The sequence below is a fragment of the Artemia sp. Qi Xiang Cuo genome, chromosome 16 (genome assembly GCF_049724085.1).
Source record: "Artemia sp. Qi Xiang Cuo chromosome 16, ASM4972408v1, whole genome shotgun sequence".
NCBI lineage: Eukaryota > Metazoa > Arthropoda > Branchiopoda > Anostraca > Artemiidae > Artemia > Artemia sp. Qi Xiang Cuo.
In genome coordinates, this window is record NC_142809.1 from 6,706,632 (window position 1) to 6,728,986 (window position 22,355).

The 22,355-nt window shown below is 36.3% G+C and overlaps 1 protein-coding gene across 1 annotated transcript in view; it reads right to left on the reverse strand.

Annotated features, from left to right (window-relative positions):
• Window positions 1-22,355, reverse strand: part of LOC148942512 (ubiquitin carboxyl-terminal hydrolase 4-like) — a 124,728-nt gene that overhangs the window by 38,473 nt on the left and 63,900 nt on the right. The window contains exons 9-11 of the mRNA XM_089102139.1: window positions 11,118-11,276; window positions 8,589-8,771; window positions 796-1,016 (exon numbers count right to left, since the gene is read on the reverse strand). Coding sequence (XP_088958265.1) covers window positions 796-1,016; window positions 8,589-8,771; window positions 11,118-11,276 — 563 coding nt within the window. The remainder of the gene's footprint in view (window positions 1-795; window positions 1,017-8,588; window positions 8,772-11,117; window positions 11,277-22,355) is intronic.

The following is a 22,355-nucleotide window of genomic DNA, read 5'->3' on the forward strand; positions in this document are numbered from 1 at the left end:
GGACTATCATAGCCAAAAAATTCTCCAGATGATCTAAAGGGGTGATGCAGGAAACATGAGCTAGGAGCGAAACGAACGTGAAAAATAGCGTGGTTTATATCATGCAGCATTCTTTTAGACATTATATTTATTTCAAAATACAAAGGGCAGTGAAAGTGAAATATGATTGTTTGAACTGGTTAGTAGGAGTCTTAGAAAAACCATATATATAAATATTAATAAAATATGAAAAATGAAGAACTCAATTTTTACGATCAAAACCTCCGTATGAAGTATCTGGCATCCGAAATGCCATACTCCGGCACAAAATTTAAAAAGAAGAAACGTCAGTAGAAACTAAGCAAAAAATAAGATAGAAGTATAAGGGAGCTTGTTTCTTTATTTCTTGGTTATAGATTTTATTTAATCTAGGTTTTAGATTATTTTAGATTTTATCTTTGTTTTTAGCGTTGAAGACACCTTGTTATATACAGGCGAAATATCCGCGTTGATTTAGCTTGTCTTTTCCTTCTACTGGCCGCAGTCCTGTAGGTTACTTCATCTTGAGATTTTTTTTTTCTCTCTTTGTTTTTCTGGAAATAAAATATAAAGAATCCAAAAATTTGAATGGTAGAAGACTAATTTGAAAAAAATAAATATGAGAAAGTAAATGTTATATTTTATATTACTATTATAATATACAACATATTATATATTTATATACTACATTATTCTGTTTTTATTAAATTGATATGTTTGTGAATTATATGCGAAACATATAAAATAATTATACAATTATATAATCTGTACACTTACACATAGATAGTATCCCTATCAGTCATTGAGAATATTGAATCTTCAGGGCCATAAACTTTTATAAACTTGGAATTATAAACATCAGTAACAACAAGTTCATTCACAGGCACACCGTTCTGTTTGCTCACAACTTCGAGTAGATCTCGCACAGTACCTGCTTTAGGTACGTTAAACCGATGTCGTAGGGGTCGCTGAGAAGGATCTTCTTTGACTAAATATACCTTAAAAGACATATTAAAAGTCATTGGCAACACTTGAAGAAAAAAAATCGGGTAAAGGGTAAAGCCAAGATAATTTTAACGGTAGAAGAAAGTTTTGATATATATATATATATATATATATATATATATATATATATATATATATATATATATATATATATATATATATATATATATATATATATATCCAGAAGTTATATCTGGTTTTGTAAAACGTTAGTATAGGCGTCTTGTGAAGATACCCCATTTTTCGGGTCCGTGCACTACGTTCTGTTTGCTCACATATGTTATATCTGGAGTTGCAAAACATTAGTATAGGCGTCTTGTGAAGATACCATATTTTTGGGGTCCGGGCACTACGTTCTCTTTGCTCAAAACTTTAAGCAGATGTTACACATTTCCTGCTTCAGGTACGGTGAACTGATATCGTAAGGGGTCGTTGAGAAGGGTGTCCTTTGGCTTAGCATACCTTAAGACATGTTTAAAAGTAATTGTCAACATCTGGATTAAAAAAATATAACAAAAAAAAAGAAAAAAAAACAAAAGAAAAAAGAGAATAAGAAAAACAGTCTAGAAGTAGAATAGACCAAAAACACCCTTTTTTTAGAAAAATAAAACTTGATAGATGAAAGAATCATTTCCTATGATATGTCACCCAAATATGAACTTGAATGAGGTCATACTCTTACTTGGTTTTATATATTTCTTATACATCTCACATATTCATATTGCTTATTATAGAGCAATTTTTTTTGTTATTATTATTATTTTTTTTTAAGGGAAAGAACCACCTCCTACGTTGGTGCCCATAACGAAAATGGATTTGAATGAGGGCATGCCCTTAGGATGGTTTTATATTATTTTTTTAATACGCTCTATTTTAATTTCAAATATTCATACAGTCAACTCTCGATAACTCGAAATCCTCGATATCTCGAATTAATTTCAATCCCATTGGAAAAACATGTCTAAGTCGAAGAAAAAGCCATGCATAACTCGAAATAATTTTGCGCTTATATATTACCTCTGTAAGTCTAAGTGAATGATGAAAATTCACTTTGAATGATGAAACCAATTTTCACGAACCAATTTTGAATGATGAAAATGCGATTTTACATGCTACCGCGTCCGGGGCAGCCGAAGATCCTAGGCCTAGGACGACCCCCACCCGGGGTGAAAATCCACACGGTTGTTTCGTTCTGACAAAACCACCCTACCCTTTGGTATGCTAAACATCCGAACACATGCCAAACCGGAAAAACTGGATCTTGCCCTTAGGGAACTAAAGAGGGACAATTGGGTTGTTATCGGCTCTCTGAGACTCACCTCCCCCGAAGAAGTGAGGAAAACCTCTCTGGAGACTCCCTTTTGTTGTCCGGCCGCAGGGACGGAGTTCATCGACAAGGTGTAGGATTCTTCGTATCATCAACTGCCAAAAAATCTCTAATCTCCTTCACCCCAGTCTCAGAAAGAATAGCCGTCTTAAGACTAAAGGGAGCTGCCAAAAATATCTCTGTCGTCCAAGTCGAAGCCCCAGACTCCGCCAGAAGTGAGGAAGAATGCGATGAATTATATTTCACACTACAAAGCGTCATTGATCAAATCCATAAGAAAGACGTACTGATTTTTATGGGAGACTTTAACGCTATAGTAGGTATGGATAATACCGGTCGATCCGATGTAATGGGGACTTTGGGTCACGGAAAACTCAATGCGAGAGGGGAACGATTGCTCGACTTCTGCCGAGAAAACGAGTTATTCTTAACGAACACAATTTTCAAACACCGCCATTGACGTAAATTGACCTGGAGATCCCCAGACGGTAAAACCGAGAACATGATTGATTATATCCTGATATCGAAGTGCAGGAAGTCATCCGTGCTAGACACAGGAGCATGACCGGGAGCAAGCTTTAACACTGACCACGCTCTATTGATGTAGAGGTTTAAGCTAAAAATCAGAAAAGTGTATAGATCAACAACAAACCCAAGATTCCGGCTGGATCTGCAGAGAGATTCTGAAAAAAGGCAGACCTACACTTCCACTCTATCTGAAAAATTCCGAGAGATCCTGAAAAATCATTCTCCCTTGACCACTGCTAATGAGATAGACTCCCTGACCGAGCAGGCTACATCAGCAATCATAGAGACAGCGAATGACGTCCTTGGAAGAAAAACTCCAAATGAAAAACCATGGATCACAGATGAGATCATTGCGCTATGCGAGGATAAGCGACTTTTTTGCAATAAATCCGACCGTCACAGTTGGGATACTTACAAGCTCCTCAAGAGACGAGTAGAGTGAGAGATCAGAAAGGCACTACGTAACCACTTACGGAAGAAATGTGAAGACTGCGAAGTACTGTCCAAGAAGGGGAATAGCGGAGCAGTTTTCAAAATGGTACGCGAGTTAAGCCGGAAAAAAGAGCCGCAAACATCAGTGATCCTGGACAAAGACCGAAATGAGATCTACGATTCAAAGATGAAACTTGAAAGATGGAAAGAATACTTTAACGATAAACTGAATCCCCCAGTAGCTGCGGATCCTAAAATACTAACCCGCTTCCCCATACCTGACCAAGAACTCAGACCACCACCCCCACTCAAGTCAGAAACCGAGTCAGCAATCAAGTCACTCAAACAAGGAAAAGCCACTGGCCCCGACGGAGTCACCGCTGAACTCATTAACGTCGGATCGGATGATGTAACTGATCTGTACCACGCCATTGTATCTGCGGTGTGGGAAACCGGCCACGTACCCCGTCAATGGTGCAAGGCTGCCATTGTACTCATTCACAAAAAGGGGTCAAAGAAAGAGTGCAGAAACTACCGTCCGATCAGCCTCGCGAGCCATCAGTCACGTGTCCTGACAAAAGTCCTACTCCGACGCATACAAGCAACAACTGCCTTTGCCATTGGAGAATATTAGGCCCGCTTCCGCCCTGGAAGATCAACAATCAATCAGATATTTGTCGTTCGGCAACTCATGGAACGACACATCGAATTCAACCAAGAACTCTACCAACTATTCGTTGATTTCCGTCAGGCATTTGACCTGATATGGCGCGAAGGACTATGGCATATCCTCCTTTACTACGGTATCCCTTATGAGATAGTCCAAATAATCAAGAGTCTGTACGACCAGTTCCAAGGCCAAGTAATAACCGTTGATGGGTTGTCAGAAGAGTTTACAACTTCGTCAGGAGTACTCCAGGGTTGTATTTTATCACCACATCTCTTCAACCTCTTTCTAAATGCCGTTCTGTCAATGATGCAGTCGGAATATGGCGCAACAATAGGAGGGGTGCTAATAGAGAATCTTGCCTAAGCTGATGATATTGATGAGCTAGCCAACTCTAAACAAGAATTGCAGGCACAAGCTGATAAACTCTACGATACCACAAAGCCGTTCGGGATGGAGATCAATGCCAGCAAGACCAAAGTCATGGTAACTACGAGACGCGAACTAGACAATCCGCCCATTATCACCATAGGCGGGAGACAGGTTGAAACGGTTGACCACTTCCTGTACCTTGGTAGCCTACTCTCCTCAGATAATTGCCATAGCTCTGACGTGAAACGTCGACTTGCACTTGCTAGCTCTAGCTTCCGAAGGCTAGCCAACCTCTGGAAAAGTAACCACCTATCGAACAAACTCAAAATGCGCCTATTCAACAGTTTAGTAATCCCCATAGTTATTTATGGATGTGAAATATGGACTCTGAAAACCGAAGACGAAATAAAACTTCTAGCTTTTGAGGTGAGATGCCTCCGTCGCATTTCTAGAATCAAATACACTGACCGAATCACAAATGTGGAAGTACGTCAAAGGCTCCAGTCCACTGAAACCATACTCAGTAAAATCAAGAAGCAACAACTGCGCTGGTTCGGACACGTCAAGCGAATGGAGGCGAGCCACCTTCCGAAAATCGCCCTTGAAGGATCCCTTCATGGCCTTCGCCCACGAGGCAGACCACGAAAACGATGGACGGAGAACTTCCACGTCGACAACGTCAAGATAGCCCCGTTATCACGTATCGCACCAGATAGAGCAATGTACCGAGCCCTTACGCATGAGCTAGCAAGAGGAGTGGCCCCAAAACGTCCCACGAGGATGGCCGGGACCTAAGTAAGCAAGTAAGTAAGTCGAAGTGACCGAAAATTACCTCTATAACTCGGAATTCAGTAGACAAGTCGTCATCTAATTGTCACCTTACCTCTGTATCTCGAAGTTTTTTCAACGGACTCTGATATGTGTTAATCTCGTCTAACATATTTTTGTATCTGATTCGGTTAATGTTCAGGTGTGTATTTCCTAGTAAACTAAATTTATTATTGATATTTGAAAGTCAAATCTTGACATTTGACAGTCAAGACTTGATATGTCAAGTCTATAATTCACTAATTAGGTTATTCTTAACTTTGTAGTGGCTATAGGGAATAAATTTAACGATTTTGTTCCTCTGAAACTAGAATTTTCATTTGGCTTACCTGTATAACTCGTTACCTTTATAAGTCGAATTTTATGCATAATGACCTCTATACTCGAACTATGTATATGTCGAACTAGACGAAATTCTAAGAAAAATCGTGGTCCCGTGAATTTCGAGTTAACGAGAGACGACTAAGTCATGGCTAAGAGGTAAGTCATGGCTTACCTCTATAACTTATTACCTTTAAAAATCAAATTTTATGTAGTCAAAGTTTAATGACCTCTATAACTCGAACCATACATAAGCCGAACTCGAAGAAAGATCGTGGTCCCGTGACTTTCAAATTAGCGAGAGTCGACTGTGTTTAGAAAACATGCTTCTATTCTTCCTAAAAGGAAAAAGAAAAAGGAAAAGAAAAAGAACGAAAAGGGAAAAGAGAGATAGGAAGGAGGGGCGAGAGAAAGAGAGGATAAGAGAGAAGAGGAGAGATAATATGGAAGTGAAATTATCAGCCTGATTAAATATTATTGGAGACCACAATTTGGTTCTTGAAAAAAGGAAACGAAATAATTAAAACGACAAAAATGAAAAGATAGATTTCCTTTTACAAACCCTTATGTTTCCAACATTAACACACCAGATCAGAAAACTTTATTTAAGTATGTAAGGAAGAAGAAAAAGGAAAAGACAAAAGAACGAAAAGGGAACGAAACGGAGGAGGGAGCGAAAGAGAGGATAAGAGAGCGGGGCGGGGGGGCAAGAGTGAAATTTTCAGCCTGATTAAATATTATTGGAATCCACTATTTGGTTTTTGAAAAACGGAAACGAAACAATCAAAACGACAAAAATGAAAAGAAAGATTTCCTTTAACAAATTCTCATGCTTCCAAGATTGATAAATTAGATAAGAGAACTTTAGCTAAGTACGCAGCGAACGAAATGCAAAATTGCTATTCCAAAACTGAGGAGCAAGGTCCATCCTGAAGTTTCACTAGTCGAAAAATGTCGTGGAAGTGGCCAATCAATTGTATCGACTAGCTGGCGACTTCTCCCTTACCGGGATAAATATTAGGATAACCGAAAAAAACAGCAATTAGATTTATGTTCAAACAAGAGTTAAAACTGCACTAAAATCGCAGTTAAAACTGGGCAATTTTAAAACATTTTTTTCAGCAGGCCGAACTTACTGATGCAACGTCTTCCCTCCCGATCATATGCAACACCACTCAATCTAGAGGAACAAAACCGTACAACATAATAATCCTAAAATATTGATATCTGAGTGGTGTAGATGCCAAATATAATAAAACAATAAAATACACAGGTAAAAGGATACGAAAAGGATGTTGCTCTTTTGAATTATTATGTTAAATCTGGTTGAAAAATGTTCTGAGAGTTCAGCGTTTTTGGAGGCGGGATCTAACACATAAAAAGTATTTTAGGTCAGAATATCGAAAAGATTACATATATATATATATATATATATATATATATATATATATATATATATATATATATATATATATATATTTTCCACAAGATACTTGAAGAATTCGCAAGACTATCTATAAAACTATAATCATCGAAACTACAAAGATTCGTAATGTCCAGGACCGCAATAAATGTAAAGATGAATGCAAGATATAGGTTGAATTGCTTGAAAACTGATCATGAAGTCTGTAAGTCGATTGTAGCACCGCAATTCTTTTCCGATTTCCATTTTTAGCTCCGTGCTCCAGATCTTAAGATTTGATGATGCTTTGACGATTTCCATGCGTCATTTCACTGTGTACTGGAAGACCATTCACTGTACCTTACACAAACACACTTTATATAGATATAGGTAGATACAAAATATAGAATACTTTTATACTTATTATTATTATTTTAGAAGAGAAGAAGAATTATATAGCCCATCATGCATATTACCCCAGAGAAATCTAGATCACCTCAACTTTCTCAATGCAATACTTTCTCAACACTCATGTAATTTAGAGTCTAGTAATATAAGGTCTTATTTCTTATTTGCTTGGAGTGTCCTATTTCCTAGTTTCCAAAAATTTCCTCTCTCGTAATCTCGTATTTCCTCTCTCGTAAACGAGAAATTTTACCTGAGCACCTCTTGCGGTTGCTGGAAATGACTAATACCAAAAAAATACAACCATACGGACGGATTAAAAAAATTATTAGCTGCCAAAGACACACTGATCACTTGGAATAAAATCTAAAGACCTTAACCTTTCCTTCATTATAGCCCTAGAAAGCGAGATCGAACCACCGTTCTTAGTGTTAATCTAAATGTCTGTTCAGTCAATTTTCTCATTCCCCAACATAAAACTCTTCATCCCTAAACTTACTCTTACAATACAGTTCGTTACCACGAACTGTTTGAAAAAAACTCAGTCATAACATTCAAACACAAAAAATCAAACCTTCACATACGAACCAATGAGGTTCGCATGGCACAGGTGCCAATCTCCTGATACTTTGCCTAGGGCCAGGAGTGCTATGCGTGGTTGTGGGCAAATCATCTCATGTTTCCTGTGTTTTTTCCTAGGTTACACTAGGAGCCCATTTGAAACTGGGTGGACTTTTGGCTTGTCTAGTGAGGATACGCTACTAACCCTTGCAGCAAACCCAGCAACAGTCACCACCAGGACTCTCCACCACGAGTCAGGACTCGCCAGCTAGTCGATACAATTGATTGGCCATTTCGTAACACCTTTCGACTAATGAAGCTTCGGGATAGACCTTATCCCACCGTTTTGGGACAGCAGTGTTGCAATCCGTTCGTTGCGTAATTAACTAAGGTTTTCTGATCTAGTTTATCAATAACCACCACCAATACTCGAACCAGCCACTCTTCCCTTGTGTCACAGGGATACACCGCTAACCCTCGCCCCTAACCAAGCAGTAGCTACGAACGAGACACGAACCAACGACCCTTCGTCCACGAGTTTTCGCCGACCTATTAACCGCATGTCTATTATGCGTTTGAGACAAGGACGTTCTCTGGAAAATGGCTCAAGTTCTTACCCTCCCCTCCTAGAAAACTGGGGCTACAAAATACGTGCCAACTACCACACACGTACTAGATGTTCCTAAAGCCCTACCAATATCAGCATTTTCAAATAATCTTACCTCAACCGTCTTTTCCCTTTTGACAGGCAACGGTAAAGACAGGGTACAAAACGGATCAAAGGTGACGGAAACTTTACTACATTCAGGACAGATGACAGTCGATTTAAGCAGCCCGTGGAAGAGATCCACAATTATTGAATCGTTTCTTTTCCGGTAATTTTCCCAGGCTTCTTCGGCCACAACCTAAAATAAAGGCTCATTAATGGCATTTTAATAAGCACAAAATGTACAGATTTTTATTTATTTTTCCTTTTTTCTTGTTTTCTATCACTTTAAACTTCTTTATATTCGGCATTTTTAAACAAATGCTGTGTCATTAACATACTGTAAATGCAAATTTAATTTAATAAATATACATAAAAAGTTAAATTAATAATTTGGTTACATTAAATAAATCCATTAAGCTAAATAAGCATAAATTAATTAATTTGAACTCATTTTATAAGTTGAATACCTTGGCTGTAAAAGACAACTCCACCGTCAAAGGAATACTATACCTTCTTAAGGTTTTCGGTGCCATTTGTTTTTAGCCTATTTTTGCTGATTTGTCATCAATGTTTCTTTTTTTAGTTTGGCACTAGCTACTACAAAAAAAATATGCTATTTCATATCAATTTTTTTTCAACAGAAAGGGAATCCCGTACACACACAGAGACGACACACACACAGAGACAGCACACACACAGAAACGACACACACACAGAGAAGACACACATACGTTTTCAGGGGGAATTTTCGGTGGTAGCGGGGGGGGGTGGTCAGGGGTTACGTTGGAAGATCTTTCCATAGAGGAAGTTTTCATGGGGGAAGGGACATTGCTATGAAGGGGGTGCCGGAGGGGGGAAAATAGCTTCTTTCAAACTCGTTGCACCGATCATTATATAAGTTTAAACGTATGTTTATAAAAAATATATTATGGCTGTCGCATTATATATTCTAGAAAAAAACGGGTGTGTAACATCCTGTTCATAAGTCTTACCATTTAGGTGGTATGGTGGTATGCATATAATATAAACTCTTTAAGAACCATACAAGAAATTGGATATATTAATTTAAAAAAAATATATATTCATTGTAAACTTCGCCAAATCACCTGAAACAAATTTGAGTTCGATTTGTTCATAAAACAAAAAGTTGATAGAATAAGTTTAATTAACCAAGTAAAACTATAAATGAAATAAATCTAAACTCAATAATAAATTAAATAGACGTAAAAAAAACACAATCACTAATTTTAAATTAAATGAAAATAAATTCCGTTGATTTTACTATAAAAACATAAATTCATCTTTTTATAGTAAACATATTGCAGTCACTGCTGCTGCAAAGTAAAAAAAAAAAAATAATAATCAAACAGTTCGTGGTAACGAACTGTAAGTAAGGAGCGATCCGGCTCAATAGTAACCGAAACTAAAAAAACGGAATTTTGATACCAATAGATACATCAAAAGAATCAGATTTTAATGCTGATTTTAAATATATTTTCGAAAAAACGGGGAAACACCCCCTAAAAGCTATAGACCCTTAATGAAAATCGCACCATCAGATTCAGCGTATCAGAGAACCCTACTGTAGAGGTTACAAGCTCCTATCTGCAAAAATGTGGAATTTTGTATTTTTTGTCAGAAGAAAGATCACGGATGCGTGTTTATTTGTTTCCCCTAAGGCTCTTTCTTACAACGCTATTTTTTAAAACAATAAAAAACTTTAGCGTAAAGAGCGAGGCGTTGAGGAGGGGACAGCCCCTTTCTATACGGAATAATTTCTGTTCGTTTTAACTTTTAATGTTGCTCCTTACTTTCAGTTGAATTTTTTTTTTTTTTTAATAAATAAATAAAACGCAAACCGTTCAGTTAGCAGAATTGTAAATAAAAATCGAGGGGTTGTTTGAACACCTTTCCTGCAAAGTAGCAAAATGCTGCAAAATAAATAAAAAGCAACCCATCAGAATAGCACAACTGAGTTTTAAGCATCTTGAAAAGAAAATCGGTAAGTTGTTTGAAGACTGCTCCAGCAAAGTAGCAAAATGTTATAAAATAAATAAATAATAAAACGCAAACCATCCGAATAGCACAAGTGAGTTTAAGGTATCTGGAAATAAAAATCGAGGAGTCGTTTGAACACCTTTCCATCAAAGTAGCAAAATGCTGCAAAATAAATAAAAAGCAACCCATTGAAATAGCACAATCGAGTTTTGGGTACCTTGAAAAAAAAAACGTGGAGTTGTTTAAAGACTTCTCCAGCAATATAGTAAAATTTTATAAAATAAATAAATAAATAAAACGCAACCCATCCGAAAAGTACGATTGAGCTTTAGGCATCTGGAAAAAGAAAATCAAGGAGCTGTTTGAACACCGCTCCTGCAAAGCAGCAAAATGTTGTAAAATAAATAAAGCACAGCCCACGCGAAAAGCACTACTGAGTCTTTGGGCATCTAAAAATAAAAATAATATAGATAGCTTAATTGACCACAGCTGCTAAAGTTATATAAATGTTACAAAAAGAATTAATATTAATAAAAAGACAAACCTCATCCTCTCTGTCATCACTGTCCTTAAGTTCGATGTAAGGCTTCTCCTTTATTCTGTTCAAGTCTTCGTGGAGTCCATCAAGAAGGAAGGTGAGTAATTCTTGAGAGTCGTGCTGGAGGTAATTAGAAAATTGAGGAGCAAAACGACCCACTTGCACCTAAAATTAAGGATATTCAGCTATTGAGTGAGACATTCAAAGATATTTCGCGGGGGGAGGGTCATTCTTATTTTTATCTTATCTTCAACATTTAGTATCCAAGCGGGTCAACACCCAACAATTTACTTCAGATCTAAATTCAAATCATTTTTATCTCGAAATCCTCACAATATCGACAACCGGCCAAAAAATTTTTATGTCATAATACTTCAATTCACAAAGAAAAAAAGATCAACCTTTTTTAGCAAGGACAGGTCACCCAGATATCTCCACCGCTCTGAATATCCTACTACCAATTTGTTCACTATAACAATAAACAAATTGGCCATAAAAGAGTAGCTTGGTGTCAAGGCCGTATCCAGGGGGGGGGGTCAGGGAGCTTGACCCTCCCACCCGAAATGTGTGTCCGGCTCGTAAAATGAATATAAATGAATATAAACAAATTTTTGATGCTTATTTAAAAAAAATTGTAACCCCCCGAAAAAAATTTAACCCTTCCCCCGAAAAAAATCCTGGATACGAGCCTGCTTGCTGTACACCACAGTTATTCTGTAGGTTATCAGAAAAATTCACATTGGAACCATGTTATTTGCTTCCTTTATCCATATCTGTTATATTAATGTTAACTGCATTACATATGTTGTATTTTTGCTTTCAACATCCGTATAAATTGTTGTTTGTCTTGGTTATAAGCTTTTGTAAATCACCTCATTCCTCCTCGGTTCATTCAAAGTATGGCTATATGACTTGTGATTATGAGCATGTTTATGATTATGAGCATGATTATGAGCATGTGATTATGAGCATCGTTACCGTGAGCTTCATATACTACCTTTTGACATAATTTGTAAAATTTGTAATGATTTGTTTATGGACAGCCTATTGTCACGAATTATTGCCTTTTTTGGTTATAACACCTATATTATGATTTATTATTATATGTGTTGGGCCTAAAATTTGCGAAGAAATGTCCAATGATTTGAGATTGTGCTGTGTTTAACCAGAACTCCGTCTATTGTTGAAATTGCATTGTTTTGAAGTTTAAGAAATTGGCGCGTTGTTCTCACCCATCTAATTTGTTAATTTGTGTTTGTTTGCTGCTGTTTTTTTTCGGGGGGGGGGGGGGGCAATGTGTTTATGTAGATATTTTTGTTTGTGTGTGTGCGTGCAGTTTGGGTGTCTGATGCCGTGTATGTTAGTGCCCAGGCGTATTCCTCCCTAAAAATCTTCCTCCTTCCCTTTGCAGATTCCCTCATGCAAATTTGAGAAACCACAGAAAAAGCATGAAAAATAAAAAAAAATAATAAAACAAAAGGAATTTTGGAATATTCTACCTTCATTCCAAAATATAGGCAGAACCCCCCCCCCTCCATACCCCTTCCTATATATCTGAAGGTTCATGAAGATTTAGACAATTTGGACATCTTTCACCCCACCTACACAATGATCCACCGCCTCTCCTCTGTAATAGATGTAATAGATTTTTCTTTGGCTGCAAAATTGCTTTATTTGGAGGGGGAGAGTTTTCAACAGGAGGGAGGGCTTTTCAGGGGGGCTGATTTGTTTAAACGAAGATGTACTTAATTTGGCTCTAACTCCTCTGAGTCTTTATAGATTTAATTAATTCTAAAAAAAAGGCAAAAAAGAAGTTTTTCAGAGAAAAGTAGAGAACCATATTAAAACTTAAGATGAGCAGAAATAAAGTCACATAATAGTTCGAATTAAAAGGAACAGAAACAAAAATGAATAACTGCAACGAAAACTAATATAACAGATACTGCAATAGATGAATAAATAAATTCTAAAATGAGCAGATCTTAAAACGAATGATCAAGACAAACTTAAAATGAGCAAAAATTAACGCGAACATGAGTAGGTCTACCGGCCCCTTAACCTTCTAAAGGCCAAAGGCTTGAGCATCTCTAAAGACAGAATACGAATTCCCTTAGTCTCCTTCTCCTCCTGACTCTCAACTCGATCCCCCAACAAGTCGTTCTCGAGATGTTCCAAATATGCCACTTGGTAATTTGGATACATATTTTTTTTCACATTACCTCTGCCCTTTCTCCCAAGTCGACATTCAAGGTCCACTTGGCCCTAAAAACTGCGCACAAAATTCAAATCGGTCCACCAAGCTGTTCCTGAGATAATGCAGATACCCTATTTCAATAGCCTTGGTACATGTGGATTCTTTTCGTCTACATCGCTACTATACCGAGAATAAATGCCAGCCCAACAGAGGTTACACGCTCCCCTCCCCCAGTCAGGATCCAAGGTCGACTCTCCCCCCCCCCCAAACATCCGATGCGAGTTTCATCTTTGTCCCCAAACCCGATATGACGTTTTGATCACCTGGCGACACAGTGTCTTTTAGTTTATCTCGCTGCATAACCGTAATTGATTATAGGTTCCATAAGATATTATAGTCCAAAAATGATACAAGCAGATCAGGGCTAAATAATCTTTCAGCCCCCTCCCCCACGTCGCTAAGTTAGAATTTGAGCTTGGCCCCTAAAACCCCAGAACAGTCTCAATTTGATATCCCAAGCCATTTCCGAGACGATACACATACACTTTTTTGATAACCTGGCAGCATAAAGCGTATTTTGATTTGTCTCGCTATTTAGACATGAGCGCATGTTCGAGTTTTAATTCCCATATGGGCTTATAGTGCAAAGACGTTTAGGTGGATCAGATACATAAAAATTTAGTCACTCTTTCCAACATACAATTTCAAGTCCTCTCACCCCTCCCCCTACCTCCAACGTTATCTGTAAATTTTAGCTGCACCCAGAGGCCGTTCCTGAAATATTGCAAATATGCTGTTTTGATAGCCTGAATACGCACACTCTTTTTTAGATTTACCTCTCCCCCTCCCCTATGCTGAAACTTGAGCTCAACCTAACCCTTTAAAAGTTTCAGGTCGGTCTCCTGACCCGTTCTTGAGATGTTGCGTACACTATTTTGTTACCGAGGGCACATAGAGTGTCTTTCGATTTACATTGTTACTCACCGTGGATTGATTCTAATCCCATAAGGACTTACAGAACATAAACTTTTAGATAAATTTGAGACAAAGTATGTTTACCCATTCTCTGCCTCCTCCCCCACAGCTAAAATTAAATGCCCGCATACCCCTCCCCCCCCCCCCAAAAAAAAAGTCCTGGAAATTTCAACTTGATCTCCAAGTCGTTTACGAGATGTTACAGACAAGATATTTTGATAACCTGGCAACAAATAGTTTGTTGTTTTTTTTTATATTCTTTTTATTGCTACATAGCTGTGGTTAGATTTAAGTCCGATAGGAGCCTATAGTGGAAAAAAGCTAAGTTTAAAGAGAAAAAAAAAACATGCTTAGCCTCTTTCTACAGTAAAAAATCTGAAGTCCCCTTACCCCTCCCCTACCTTACACAAGACTACAAGAAATTTTCAACTGCATCCCCCGAGCCATTCGAGAGAATTTGCATATATGGCATTTAGATAACCTGGATACATATAGCGTCTTTTGATTTAGCTCTACCCTCTCTCCCCAAGTGAGGAACCCATATCTCGATAATTGTCGGTGCCAAGTTAGACTGAACAGTCTCTATGCTGCTTAACTGTCAATAGATTATAAGTTCCATAAGAGCTAACAGTGCAAAAACGTTTTGATGGATAGGACATAAAAGCAATTTAACCCTTCCCCCTACCCAACTTAAAATTTGAAGTCCACTAGCTCCACAGTCCTCTTCATTTCATCTACAGTACCTGGAAACTTCAACTCCATCCAGGTCTTTTGAATGACTCGGGTACGCGTATTGTTTTCAGAGTAAACCCTTGAAAGCTCTAAAGAAATACCCCTAAGATTCCTAGCTGATCGGACAACCCAAATCAAAATGGCCACCTTAAAAAAAAGGAGGTTAACAAAAAAACGATTCAATCGGATGAGGGCAGCTTTTCTGAAGTAAGTACTATAAAACAAAGAGTAGTACCATTTGGTTCCTTATTTCAAGCTATTTTTACAATACATCAGTCGCGTTTGTGACAATGCATCCGACTCCCCCTGATGGTCCCGTGTACAGTCCTAAATAATATAGTTCTTCGTTGTTTATCATCTTGTGATAGGTAATGTCTTCTTTGTTAAAATGGGTCTGCTGCATTCTTGACCTGTGAAAACCAACCTCTTTTAAGTGATTTCTATGTGCGGTGACGCTTGCTAATTAAGTCAATTTGGAATTTAGTAAAATATTAAGACACAAATACAAAAGTTTAGAAATACCACTTTTTATTAAGATAAGCAACATATCCTGGCAAGTGTATGCTTAATAGGAAATTGGGAAATCACCACTTCCTAGCTATGTGCGTCGGCGGGTCCCGATAAGGTGTGGTTGAGGAAAGGTATAAAAGATACATTTTATGGGAAGGGGCGGCCTGATACTAATCTTATGCCGGATTGACCTCTGGTCCGTTGATTTAGAAATACCTTGGAATATTGTCGGATTATTGTATGTGTCTAAATATCTTATTGTATTATATATTATTGTAGATTTCTAATGCTTGTTATCTATATGGGACAGCTAGTCCAAGTAGAATATATATCAGTTATAAGTCCTACCACCGGTGTATCCTAAATGAATAGAACTATTTTATTACAGTCTACCTCTCGATAACATACATTTAGTCCCTCGAATATACCCAGCTGATAGTCAGGTCATAGCCTAAGGCACGGTACCAAAGTTTAATTACCTTAGGGCCATTGTTTATCTCCCATACAAAGGAAGAAATAAAGGCATCTAAGACAACATCATCTTAATACCTTAAATACACTTTACCACAGCTGGTGGAGATTGGAAAAACTGGGCCGAGGGGACTAAATAAAAATTGTATATTGAAACAGAAATAGCTTTATCAAAAGAGGAAAGTAAATGGACTTCGCTTTTAGCGGCGCTCGAATTAGCAAAACTTCGAGTGGCAGTGCTCCAACTTTGGATATTACACATGGACAAAATGGAAAAAAGGCTCAATTAAGAATTATACAAAAAAAAACAGGATCTAGTATTTAGCAAGTAGAAGTAAGTGTATAATTAGTAGTTTTCTTAGTGTTAGTAGTAAGTAGTGCCGTATATTACTAAATAATAAAGTAGTTGTACCGCGAATTAAAAGAATAAAATGAAATATAATACGTAAAGAAAAAAAAATCTAGCTGGACCGATGAAACGTTAGTAGAAACAGAAGAATTTTTAGGCATAATAGTAGCAAATAGGGTCCTAATTCAGCCTTACTACAGGTACAGGCTATAGACTTATTGTTCAAGCATAACACTGCTACAATTTAGCAAAGGAAACTCATAAGTTGTGGTCCGAACAATTAAAGGTTAGAAGTTGCCATTTCCTAGTGTTCTAGGAGTAGAGTTGCTTCGAAAATATGGCATTTTACGACGTAATAATCAATAGAATTACCTTTGTTAAAGCTAACCCGAATACTAGGTTAGTTTTGTAGTTTCACAAGCAAAAGGAAGGAAAAGATACATAAATTTGTAATTAAAGCACTTCAGAAAAGGGATGAAAAAAGAGAAAAGTAACCTTATAAGTAAGAAAACAAATGTGTAAGCTTAGCAGAAGTCGCAGAAAGAAGCGAAAAAAAAAAAGAATTGTTACCCAGCTGAGATGGGAAATGCGCATAAGGCAAGAAATTCGGTGAGAGAAACCGACAATCACAGGAAATGGAGGCACGGGAATAGTTCTTATAAGGGCCACCTTTCCCTACACAGAGGACCTTCATTTGAATAATGGTGTTAGAAAAAGTCCAAATTCTGGATTAGCTGCGCGAAATGAGTCAGAAGAACGTTCAAATTTGAATTTTAAACCATGGCTGCTTTTGAGCCATGTAGATGTAAATAAGCCAGTGCTTTAAAACTGTTATGCTTGTTTACATAGAATATAAGACCACATTAGGACAAACAGAGAAGGCAATGCATCCTTTTGGGATAGCTAATATTGATAATTCTGGTCCGCAATTACGGTTACTCAATGACGAACCATCCTCAAGTCTAGACTAATTGTAAATCAGTACAGTTTAGTCGAACAGACAAAATAGGAAAAATAAGTGGAAAAAACCTATGATAAAACACGAAAAAGGATGAAAATTCATTATTTCCTTAAAGAAATAAATTATCCAAAAAAAAACTTCATTAATCGACAGAAGTTGAAACAAAACGGAGAATTTCACCAACAGATCAAGACACTTGCGAACAGAGATTAAATTATACTCTACCCCAAATTCCTGCAGCCATCCTTACAAGTCGGGAATTTAGTGTGAAAAAAAAACTCACTTATTTAAGCACATAATCATAAACTATCACATTGCCACGGAAACGAACAATTCAAAATGAACAGAAGGCTTCTCATTTTGTTTCAATTATTCGTTATCAGAAGAGTATTTCCGCTTTAAAGAGATTAGTTCCTTCATGAAATCTGCCGAATATTTTAAAAATTTATAGACGTAATAATTAAGATCAAAATTAGATTTATAAGTATTATAGCTTGAAACAAATTTACAACCAGATCCTCGCCAGAATTGCATTTGAATAGGACAAATTATTGTTTAGAGTGAAAATTTTTAGACTGGAAAGACCTTAAATAAGAAAACAAGCTGTTAATTTAATATAGTATTTTACGATAAGGGTCCATATTAATGGCAGTATGTGTGCAAACTGTTCGTGACATGTATTGTTTTTATGTGTTTACAAAAAAATGTAGCTTTCATTTGACTATTCCTAATGCTGATGAATTGAAGTAAATCCTGTCCCGATTAAGGCAATTATGTCGCGCAAAAACCTAACTAAAAGTGCTCTAAAAATCAACTGGAAAATACACTGCTTTTAAAACACTAAATAAACACTTTTGGACAGAGAATAAAAAAAACACAGGTTATGATAATAGACAACTCTCCAGCCCTTAAAACACGGAAGAGCGTTAGGAACATAAAGGGAATATCAGGAACATTTTTGCTTGAAAAATCCAATGAATAAAACAGGAAAAATATACATATAGGCTTAGAAAAAACCTATTGTACTGAAAAGGCTGACAAATACTAGAAAAAAACATAATGCATCATTGAAGTAAATAATCAAAAAAAGAAAAAATAGGATTCAAGTTTAAAATATATCTAGAAATTAGTGTAGTAAATGAAATTTGGTGACTACAGAACACAAGTTGAAGTTGAAATTTAAGGCAAGACCATTTAAAGTTGGGAAGTTAAAGCGAAAACAGTTATGTTCGCTTATGTCTTTAATATGCCGTACGTAAAAAAAAAAAAAAAAAAAAAAAAAAAAAAAAACCGGAGATAAGGATATATTCCTTGGAACAGAACCACCTTTTCACTAAAGGGAAGAGCCTACGAGAAAATTTTAGCTACAAACAAAGAGTGTAGCTATACACAACAGATTTTTGTGTTTAAATGTTCTTAATAAACCTATTTAGCTTCAACAGAATCACAAGGAAAACTGCTGTTGAACCTACCTGACGCTTTTTATGGTGATCAAGCACCAAATTGATATTACTGAGGTGAGGGCACAACAAGAAGGTAAAAAGTCAGAAAAATCCATCTCAAGCTTTTTCAAAACTGATTCTCAAGCTGCAAATTTAGCTATTGTTGAATATAATTGGAAAAAAAAGATATATATTCTTTTAGAAAACGATAAACCTTGAATATGTGAATTATTACAGTTAAACCTAGTATTATGCGAAAAAAACTGGTCTCGGGTTTTTGACAACCCTTGAGCACACGTAGCGCGTAGCGCATAGACGTAGTATGAGTTTCTGTGCGCATAATAGCGCATAGAACTGTAATTATATTTGCAAAGTCGCGTTACTAAGAAATGAACAATAAATCGCTCTCCGGAAAAGAGATTTACCTATACGGAAGTGGAAAGAACCACTTATTATAAAGACTTATTAGCCTCAATTAGGGGGTATTTCAAAACTGCTATCGTGACTGTGGGATTGGTTATATGTGTTCTTACATATTGGTATTATAGGAAACAACAAACCCCCGGAGGGAAGGATGTAAGAACATCTGTCTGCATAGAACCATAATCTCTCACAAAGAAACTAATTATTGAAAAAAAAAATGTTATCTGCAACCGCAGACAATTCGGTTGGCACTATGAATTCATAAATATGAAAGTAAAAGAGAAATTTATGATAAGTAATGGAGCGAATTTTGTTGCTATGTCAGTAATAATACTTTTGATTGTAATTAAATTGGTATTTTGAGTGCTTTCATTTTTGGAGAAAAAAGAGCTATACAAAATTTTAGTTTTGCTTTGTGAGAAATAAATTAAAAAAAAATTGCTTTGCGTAATGTTATATTACTATATAGTGTTTTAAAATAACTTTTAAAAATTTTGACAAAATGTTTTTTTTATAAATGTTGTATCTAAGTTTTGCGACTCAACAATGCTTGTGTAAGTTATTACCCAATGCCTGTAAATATACTATGTTTTTATTTTTAGAAATAACTTTAAGTTTTAACTAGTGATTTAATGTTATATATAAATTTTGATTTCGAGTCAACGTATAAATATTTATATTGTGAAATAATCCGTTAAGTGATTAATAATTCTATATTAAGTTTGAAGAGGATGATGAAACAAATCGCCAGCAAGAAACATAATGTTTCTATTGAAGCGGCATATTATGTTTAGAGTAAAAAGAGAGAAGAGTTATTAAAAATAATTAACCTTTCGCTTAACAAAAAAAAGAGAATGTAGTGATATATACAAAATTGAGTGTTTCTATTTACTATATATGTAACACTTTATGCTTTATTTGTGTTCTAATGTAAATGTTTGTTTTAGATACAGCCTTAGTTTTTTTTGGAAATCAAATTTTTCGTAACATTTTTTCAGATCCATTTTTTAATCATTTTTTTATGTATTTTTTTGGAAAGTAGCAAATTTCAAAACAAGCTCAATTGTATCCTGATACCAACAACTCACACCATCACACACCAAACCATAACTGGTCAACTAAAATTTTGAAAACTGTATGCAATATTACAGACTTTGCTACCAGTTCATCATAAAGTGAGATAAAATTAGGCCTAGAAAATGTGCTACGTAGCCTCAAAGGCTTTATATTATTGAAAGAATGTGAAAATGTTTTGTGCTGGAAAAATATATGAAAATTTAAAAAACAAAATTGTTATGTATAATTTATCCAAGACATTTCTAACAGCGGAAAATAAACGGTAAATCAACCACATCACCCAGATAAGTTAAATAATTAATGGGAATTAAATTAAACCTCAAATAACTAATAAACGTTTCAAATATAACTTTAAATCAAATTTAATCAAAAACACTTATATAATGGTTAAGCCAATAGGGGTCAAACTAAAACAGAAGATTCATATGAGAATGAGGGTAAAAAGAGAATTTTGCAGTCTTAAAAACAGAAAAAAGAGAAAGAGAAACAAGGATAAATTCCAAAAACTGATATCCTTGGAAAAAAGAACATGGTATATGTTGGGCCATAAACATGACCCTACAGAAACCCATTGAGGGTATATGCACAGAATGACCCAAAGATAGCAGCATAAGAACTATGTATAGCATTAAGTTGTTTTAAAAGTAAAATGTTGAGAGTTGAGGGCAACTCTTCTCAAAACAGGGAGTATTGTGGTGACGCTTTCTAATTAAGTCAATTTGGAATTAAGTAAATATTAAGACGCAAGTACAAAAATTTAGAAAAACCACTTTTTATTAAGATAAGGAGCATATCCTGGCAAGTGTATGCTTAATAGGAAATTGGGAAATCACCACTTCCTAGCTAGGTGCGTCAGTGGGTCCCGATAAGGTGTGGTTGAGGAAAGGTATAAAAGATACATTTTATGGGAAGGGGCGGCCTGATACTAATCTTATGCCGGATTGACCTCTGGTCCGTTGATTTAGAAATACCTTGGAATATTGTCGAGTTAATATAAGCGTCTAAGTATCCTATTGCATTATATCTTATTGTAGATTTATAATGCTTGTTGTCTCTCTGGGACAGCTAGTCCCAGTAGAATATATATCAGTTATCAATCCCTGTACCGGTGTATGTTAACTGAATAAAATTATTGTAAAATAGCCAACCTCTCTACAATCTAGATTTAGTCCCTTAAATATTCCCAGCTGGTACGCCTCATTAGTCAGGTCATAGCCTAAGGCACGTTACCAAAGTTTAATTACCTTAGGGCCATAGTTTATCTCCCCTATAAAGGGAGAAATAAAGGCATCTACAACAACATCACCCCAACAACCATAAAATCCCTTTACCACATATGGAATTGAGTTTAATAGAAATATTACATAAAAATGGTTTAAAAATGTAGCCTATAACATAAGAAGGAAACATGATAATCCGATCAATAGAAGCATGCTGCATATTATAAGGCAAGAAGTTCTTCGTTTTAGTATTTTCTTTCTGTTTTGTTTCAGAGGCAACGCTGTTGCCTATAGTAAAGGCCATACGGCTCCAATGTTTTATTATTTATTTATTTTTTTTCCCAGAGGCACTTCATACGGAAGGGGTCGTCGTAGAAACTTCAAAGGGGGATCACTCGATTCGAAATCTAGAGGTCTAGTGCCCTTTTTCATAGTGGAAAATGATTGGAAGGCCCCTAGCCCCCCCCCGCGCCCATCTTTCCCCCCCACACATCCAATCAAAATTTTGAGATAGCCATTTTGTTCAGCGTTGTTGATTTCTATATAGAAAATATATTTTTGAGGAAGAAACTCCCCCTCAACCCTCAGGGCAAGGGTTTTAAGTTATGCCCTGGGGGCATATAAGGTTTTTATAGAAGGCGTTGTCGTAGAAACTTCAAATCGGGCTCATTCGATTGGAATTTCAAAGGGCTAGTGCCGTTTTTAATAGTCGAAAGCGATTGGATGGCAACTAGCCCCCCCCCCTCGCCCATCATTCCCCCAAAAACATCCAATCAAAATTATGAGATAGTTATTTTGTTCAGAGTAGTTGATTTCACGTCAGAATATATGTTGTTGACGTCATCCCATCCCCGCCGTCCCTAAGGCTAGGATTTAAAATTATACCCAGA